Raw genomic sequence first — 7,949 nt, forward strand, 5'->3', positions numbered from 1 at the left:
TCAAGCGGCCCGGCCCGGGGTCGTAAATCAGCGCTCACGGTGGGTGGGTCAATAAGTTTTGCGGTTCGAAAAGAAAAACACAATTTTCTGGTCTCTGGAAAAACGCTTTCCACGAATGAATTTGTTTGGGGCTGGAAACAGATGCAAGTCGCTAGGGGCCAAATCTGGGGAATGCGGAGAATGCTCCAACAATTCATGAATTTTTTCCCTTCTTTTAAATGCTCTTGTAACACGGTGCATTGTCCTAATGAAAAAGAATGTTTTTCTTCAGCTACCCCTAAACGGTTACACTTATATTCCTAAATCGTTTCGGAGTCGAAGAACCAGGTTCATACCACTCTTTGGCCTCTTGTTTCGACTTAGGATCATGGTCTCGTCCATAGTGATGATTTCATGCACAAAATCGCTCTAAATGTTGCCGCTCTAAATGTTGCCGAGAAAGTTACATTCGAATACTGTTTTTGGTCGTCCTTGACGTGGATCGTATTCAAGGTTCGTAGGACCTCTTTTAGTTTCATCAATCTATCTTTCTACCTCCCTAATTGAAGGCGAAGAGTCCTTATACACTTTTAACATTCGTTCATAAATTTCCTTCGCCTCTCAACCTTCCAAAATATAAAACTCAATCGTCGTCGTCGATACGTCGATACGTCGATACTTATTGAATCTAAAAACTTATTAAACAGCCTGGTAATTGTGCGTCTGCCCGCCGGCCATCGAAAATCGAATCGAAGAATCTGCTTCGGCGACTGAAGAAGCTGATGAAACCTGACACATTCGTGGCCAACATTTCCGACTCGCCCGTGTTCCATGGCCCGAGTTGCCGTTGTCGGCCAATATTTGGTCTTTGCTCAAAAGACTCTCGGACACTGAATGGTGCCCTCGTTCTTTCTGTCACCGCGCGCGTTTCCTTTTCTACAATTTATTTCGGTTTACACTGGCGGGGACCCCCCCTGTCCCGTTGGGGTCTGTTTGGCTTCCCAACGAGAGTGTGTCCAAACAAACAAAATCTCTTCCCCGGGATTCAGGGCGACAGAGAGAGAGCGAGAGCGAGCGAGAGAGCTGGCGGCCAACACATCATAAGCGAACGATGCTGCTGCTGCTGCTGCTGATGATGATGATGAAGTGAATGATAAATACAAAGCCGGTCGGTGGCCACCCCGCGCCATCCCGCCTGAGACGGTGCATCATTCCTGCAGCGCGCTTCGGGTGCGCACTTCAAACGGGCACTTCGCGAAACTCCCCGCGGCCGGGGACGAAAATGAAAACAAAAACAAAAACGCACAAAATAAATAATTCAACGCACGGTACGGTACACCGAGCGGAGGCAAAAAGTGCCCTCCAACAGACGGCGTGAGTGTCCCCGGACGGCGAGTCAGCCACTTACCCAGCTTCTGGCGCGGTCGTCGACGGTTTAATGGTGGTCCCCACACGCGGACTTCCCGGTAGAAATAATATTTCAGCCGCGGACACCTTCGCAGCTGTCCTCCTACGGACCGCCGGTCACAGCTAGAAAGTCGTACGGCCCTCGCAAGTGGCCTCTCATGTGAAACTAGTGCGACCCCTAGTTATATATTGGCTGATCTTCACCGGTCCTTGACATGATTTAATTTTCCTCGAAAACTGCTCGAAAAATATATTTAGCTGATTTGGATTATTGTATTTGTTGATGTCGTGATCGTGATACAATCTCCACAAAGACCGCGTCAATCGCCCCGATCGGCTTCATGAATAAAGATCGCCACGACGATCGATCGATCGATCGATCAATCGGAAGCAAAAGCGCCGCCGCCACCGCCGATCGAAGGAAGCCGAAAGACGAAACAAGCCACGACGACAAAAACGGTCCAATTGCAAATGCCAGCGTTCAATTTTTGGGAGCCCCAACGAGGCCCCCAAATAAGGCATCATAAAGGGATGGCTGGCTCCTCCGGATCCGCGTTCACCAGCGATCTTTATTGCGCGCCAATTGGCTCCCATTTGTCCTTGGAACAATTCTTGATCATTTTGCACATCGCGCAAACGGCGGCTGGCGGCCGTTGGTGGATGATTCACCCGGCTGCCCGTTCCTTGATGTTGCTGCTGGCCACCCAATCAGCTTCAATTGATTTGCTCAATCAACTCTCATCAACGCAATGATAGGGACAGGAAAGAAGCTCTTCAATTAACCCGGCGGACTCCAGTGGCCGGCCACAGGCCGGCCAGACCTTATTTAAATGCACAAAACCCGACTGACTCTAATCGCGGCCGCTCTTCCCTCTCGTTGCAGACCAAATCATCGACGGAAGTGAACAAAAAGGTGACGTTCTGGTTCGCGACCGGCGGAGCCGGATTCTGCATCAGCCGGGCGCTCGCCCTAAAGATGATGCCGATTGCCGCGAGTGGCAAGTTTGTAGCGATCGGCGATAAGATACGGTTCCCGGATGACGTCACGATGGGCTTCCTGATAGGTAAGGTTTGGTGGCCGGTTCCCAAACGATTTCGATGCCTAATTTACCCCCTTCGCCCCAACAGAGCACATACTGAAGGTTCCTCTCACCATGATCGATGCGTTCCACTCGCACCTGGAACCGATGGAGTTTATCCGGCCCGAAACGTTCCACGATCAGGTAAGTGTCCACTGGGGCCGCAACCCCGTCGACTGTTCACTAAATACTCTCTCTCTCTCTTTGTCCCCATCTCCGCCAGGTCTCGTTCAGCTACGCCCGGATGCGCAACGAGTGGAACGTCGTCAAGGTGGACGGATTCGATCTGAAGACGGACCCGAAGCGGATCTACTCGCTTCACTGCCATCTCTACCCATTCTTCAGCATCTGCCCGAAATCGATAAAGCGCCGATGACCACCAGCCGGACACGAGGCAGCCGCAAGCAGTTAGAGCAATATCAAAGGAACTACTAAGAGTTACGACGAAGAGCAGGGGGCAGGAAGCGTGATAGCGCCGTGTCGGCGATCGGGAAAGGCGCTCACACAGCACTACTACTCTCAAAACTGTGATCGTTCGGAAGCGGCTCCGAACTCCGAGCAGAACAAGTCGGAGATGGCAATAACAGTAAATGTAAGCAACGTTGTAAAAATCTGGACGCGTGTGTCCGAGAGCAGGGGCGCAAATGTACGCAAAAATGACCATAAAGAGGTATACAATTAGGTGGTAAGCAGATCGCGATCGGTTCGCGTAGTGCACTGTCATAAAATGGGGTAACCGATCGCCAAGTCCGTGTGCGGTCGGTTATCAGTTCTAGTCTTCGTGGGTAGTGAGTAGGGAATTCGCATAAACTTTTTGTGTTAAGCTGTAGCCCACGCGCTTTGGGCGAAGAGGTTTCGCGACAACGAATTCATTTAGGCCGATAGCGGTAGGGTCCTGCGCGATCCGGGCGCGTACTGGCGCTCGTTTTAGTAGCTGTACATATTTCACCACTAAACCGTTAAGGAATTGAGTATTCAAGTTGTTAACTCTGCCGTTGAGCAGCTCCGTTGTAAATACTAGAAACTGTACCGCTAGGTATTGAAAGCATTTGAACCATTCTGAACGCCTTTGTATCTCGCGCTAGCAAGCACTTGTTGAAAATAGTAGCTTCCATTTCTTCCAGCAATAACATAGGGTATATTTGTTCTTTAAATTGTTCTAAACAAGTTGTAAACATTAAAAAGTGATATGAAAACTAAAGCAGAACATTTTTTACTTTGATTTTCCGAAATGTTTCTTCATCCCGACGGCAGCGCCCTCCGGTTGGCTGGTAGCCTAACTTCAATTCAACGCAACCGATGGTAGCGCCCTCTGTTGGATGGCAGCGTAACTTCAAATCAATTTTAACCGATGGCAGCGCCCTCGATTGACTGGTAGCGGAAGCTATTGGATGCTACCTACTAGTCGCTCCTGCTCCCCTGGTACTTTTCGGCCCAAATTGCGGTCCAGAATTTCGACTCAAATTTCGGATTTTTTTTAGAATCTTGATTTCGGCGCGCTACCTCCTGATCGGGCTGGTACCCTGTTGCGATGGCCAGAATTTAAAGCCGCGGCCGAGACCGACAGAAAAAGCAGCTTACCCACAACATACTTACGCATATTTTCGCACATTTTCGCATATTCTCAAGGAGCAAATAAAAGAAACTTTTCTTTTACATGAAATAAATAATATTTTAATTTTATTCATTTTAAGACAACATTCTTTCGCCTTTGTTTTCTTCAAAACATTCTTTTTCCGCGGTTACTCCGATGCGTTCCGTTGCGTTGCTCGCGAAACAGCGAATGGCAGTGTAGCCGGTTGTACCATCCAGAAGTGATCCGAAATGGGCAGCGACGGATTCGGTTCCAGGCTAGCTGGCCATACCGGAACGTTCGTTGGCACAGTTGATGCAAGAAGCGGTCCAAAACGTCGATCAGCGCCAATGGCGAGAAAGATGGAACAAGGATCGTGCTCTGCGAAGTTCTGCTGCTGCTTGCTACGGAAGAGGAAAGAAAAGAACCACAAACTAAGTCATTCGCTCACATCCGAGAACATATATTTGGACATACATCACAGCTCGGACGGACTCATGCCCAGCGGAATGTACTTCCATTCGATACCGTCGTCGGTCGCACGCCACGGTCCCCAGCGCGTGTTGCCGCTCGCTGGTGGTGGCCTCTTGCCCGTTGCCTTGTACACGTCCTCCATCGTGTACACTTTCGACGCCGTGCCGTCTCCGAGCCACCAACGAGGCGCTTTCGTCGGTCTGGCCACGGTGAGTATTTTAGTGAGCCGCTCTATGCCCAGCAGCTGCCGCGGACGTAGTGCGGGTTCCACCAACGAGCTTAATCTGTGAACGATACGAAACGGGAAGAAACAGATTAGTGACCGAGCGGCTGCGGAGACCTCCGAGTGACACACTTACGGAGCGACGATCGGTTTGGTGTAATCGTTGACCGCCCTCAACCGTTGGACCAGATAAGATCGGTCGAGCCGAAGGTGCCACGGACAATCGGCGGTCACACCGAGCATCAGCGGGTGGTTTGGCGTACCCTCTTTCAGCGCCCTCCGGTCGTACCACTCCTCGGCCACCTGGAACGCCAACCGCTTCCGTTTGCCGCTGTAAAACTCCGCAAACAGCACCAACCGGTCGGCCGGCAGCGATTTGCAGTGCTTCTTGAACTCCCTGAGCAACTGAAAGCCGGTCACCAGCTTCAGGGCCCAGTACTGCGCGGCCAGCCGTCTCTGATCGTCCGCTTCGGTGTCCTCACAGATGGCCACCAGTCGCTCGAAAAACTCCTGCAAACAACCGATCGCAGCGAGCGCGCGGAACAGTGGACCGTGCACTTTTGTCATCCGCGACTGTTGCGGTCCTTTCTTCAGCGGATCCTGGAACAGGTAGCGGCACTCCGAAAGCAGTGCCTCACAGACCGCCCACACGGTGACCGAGTGTTGCCTCAGGAAACTCTGGCCCTCCAGGTGATCGACGAGCTTGTCGACGATCAGACCCAGCTTCGAGGTTCCGTACTCGGTCTCGTACGCTTGCAGCGCCCGAAATTCATCATCCGTCAGGTGTGGCCGGGCTTTCTCCACCACCGACACCTTCCGGACCAGTGTCGCGGTGGCCGCATCATACGCTCGCAGCACTCGGCACAATTCCGTGTGCTTCGGTCCGAGCACCGGTCGGCGGAACGTCGCGTACGTAACCGGTTCCATGGTGGCCAGTTCGCGCTCCCAATAAGACACCTTCAGCCAGTTCATGCAGTATTCGGCCGACCGGCGGAACACGTCGATCGCGATCGACACGGAACTGTGCGCGCACAGGTGGCGCAACTCGACCAAGTACGGCTCGATGCCAATGTCACGAACGTGCTGCTCGATCGTCGACGGTTTCCGCTTCATACGGGCGTGCGTCTGTCTGCCCTCCGTGACACAGTTGATGAACCGCGTGAACGCTCCGGCGTAGATGCTCTTGACTTCGGTCGCACTAGCCTCGCCGGCCTGACGCCGATCAAACAGCTGGGCCTCGAGCACGGCCAACGTGCAGCGCACGCACACCGGCGTTTCCTTGTTCTGCCGTATCTTCCACACGTTCATCCACCGGATGCCCTCTTCCTTCGCCGCGATGTCATCGTCCGGCGTCCCAAACACTCGATCGTAAACCGCCCGAAACTCGGCCTTGTCGCGCCACGCCGAAATGTGCGTTCGGTCCGGGCGCAGAATATCGACGTTACACGGCGGAGTCACGGAATCACACATTTTCACAATCGCGTTTGTCGGAGCGAACGGCGGCACGTGCGTCGTGTGCTGAGATGCCGGGTAAACAAATGGCGATGCGAAACGTCACAATTTGTCGACGAGCCGAATGTCGACAATTACAGTTTCTCTAGCAACCACAGGGGGGCGCTAGCAGCTCGTGCAGGAGGTAGCGGAACTAGAAATTCAAAAATTGGAAAGCGTTAAACAAGAAATGGAGACAAAATTACAAGAAGGTTTAAACACCAAAGACTCACCCTTCAAATTGATTGCTCCACGAGGTGGTGCGGCAACCATTTATTTTCTTGTATTCTTTTTTTGTAAACGAAACCTTAACTTAAGGTATTATTAGTTTAAGTTATCAATATTCATAATTAATTTATTCCAATGTTGTCACCACTTGCTTCCCGTTCTCTTCGTCTCTCTCGCTCTCTCCCTCAAACACACGGTCACTCGCACACGATGATGCTTCTTCTAATAATCAATAATAATATTAATGATAATATATTAATTGTAATAATAATAATAGCTGTTGTGGTGGTGTGATTTGTTGTTTCTTGTTATCATCATCTCTTAGAAAACTCCCCAACGTGGCCCCTCCCCGTGGGGACAACGAATGCTTTGCACGGCTCCCACCCAGAGTTTTCCCCCCTCAATGCCTGTCGTCACCCGCCCGCACCGGCACCCGCCGCCACGCATTAACAGTACAAATTTGGCCTAACACACTGCGGCGGCGACGGCGGGAGCTAGAGCTTCTTGTATTAATCCTCGCTCTCCGTGGGCTGTCCGTGGGGCTCCTGAACTCTTTAAAACATTTGTTCGTATATACTCCTCCTGCCAACTTGGGACTCGTGTTCCGCGCGCGCGTACAGTAAGAAACGGGGTTGGTGTGTCTCAAAAAACCGTTTGTTTTCTTTCTCACGTTCATCTGGCGCACCTCCATCGTATTGTGTGTGGGGGGTGGTGGTGGTCACACAACAGTTTAGTGTAACATTTGTACAGAACATTTGATTGATTCATTTTTGCATTCATTGCACCTTGGCGTGCCGTGCCGTGCCTGGCCAGTCAACCAACCAAGTCGGCCCCAGGTCGGCGGTTATACACATTAGCATTTGAATGGGGCAGAAAAAGGGGGAGAATTTACTACTTAAAACTTCACTACTTAATAAGTTTGCTTCACATACTCAATACTCTTTGCTATAGCATTCGATAAACTACTTAAGGGCTACAGAATATGATCGTACACAAGAACTCGCCCTCTGTCTCCCTATTTACAGCCCGCCTTCGACAGCCCGATTTGTGTCTCCGATGATTCTTTGAGCATCATCCGTCCTTTCGCTCTGTCTGTCCCTCATCTCGAAGGTGTTCCGTAGGCACGCTACCAACTATAAGGCCGCGATGGGCCCCTAAGTTACGTCTCCTCTTCATAGCCCTTCCTCTCCTATCTGCTCCGTTGCTTCCCAAGTTACACAATTTGTCTACTACACACTACACACTACACATCATCCCACACTGCCGCGCGGCACTCGGAGTGCGATTTTGGTTTTCTTTGAGTGCACACAAACACACACACGCAGGTTAATTAGGTGGTCGTCGTGTAAGTTTTTTTGTTGTGAAGGTATATAAATATATGTATCAAATAAATAGTTCGAGTCAGCGCGCGCGCGCCCCGGGGTTCCTGGTGGCGACGGCGGCTGAAATGATGCTCCCCCTCTTAAAGTTACTGATTTTTGCTCGATCGATCGAT

The 7,949-nt window shown here is 51.2% G+C and overlaps 2 protein-coding genes across 2 annotated transcripts in view; one reads left to right on the forward strand and one right to left on the reverse strand.

Annotated features, from left to right (window-relative positions):
* The window catches only part of LOC131208711 (fringe glycosyltransferase), a 77,750-nt gene extending 74,154 nt beyond the window's left edge, over positions 1 to 3,596 (forward strand). The window contains exons 7-9 of the mRNA XM_058201544.1: positions 2,270 to 2,450; positions 2,515 to 2,609; positions 2,689 to 3,596. Of these exons, the coding sequence (XP_058057527.1) occupies positions 2,270 to 2,450; positions 2,515 to 2,609; positions 2,689 to 2,841 (429 nt within the window). The 3' untranslated portion in view covers positions 2,842 to 3,596. The remainder of the gene's footprint in view (positions 1 to 2,269; positions 2,451 to 2,514; positions 2,610 to 2,688) is intronic.
* Positions 3,597 to 4,299: 703 nt separating this feature from the next.
* LOC131216289 (uncharacterized) lies at positions 4,300 to 6,205 on the reverse strand. Its single transcript, XM_058210740.1, has 3 exons — positions 4,872 to 6,205; positions 4,516 to 4,796; positions 4,300 to 4,442 (listed from the first exon to the last, which is right to left on the reverse strand). The coding sequence occupies exons 1-2, from the start codon at positions 6,203 to 6,205 to the stop codon at positions 4,517 to 4,519; spliced, it is 1,614 nt and encodes a 537-aa protein (XP_058066723.1). The 3' UTR covers positions 4,300 to 4,442; position 4,516.
* Positions 6,206 to 7,949: the final 1,744 nt, after the last annotated feature.

This window comes from Anopheles bellator, chromosome 1 (genome assembly GCF_943735745.2).
Source record: "Anopheles bellator chromosome 1, idAnoBellAS_SP24_06.2, whole genome shotgun sequence".
Lineage (NCBI taxonomy): Eukaryota > Metazoa > Arthropoda > Insecta > Diptera > Culicidae > Anopheles > Anopheles bellator.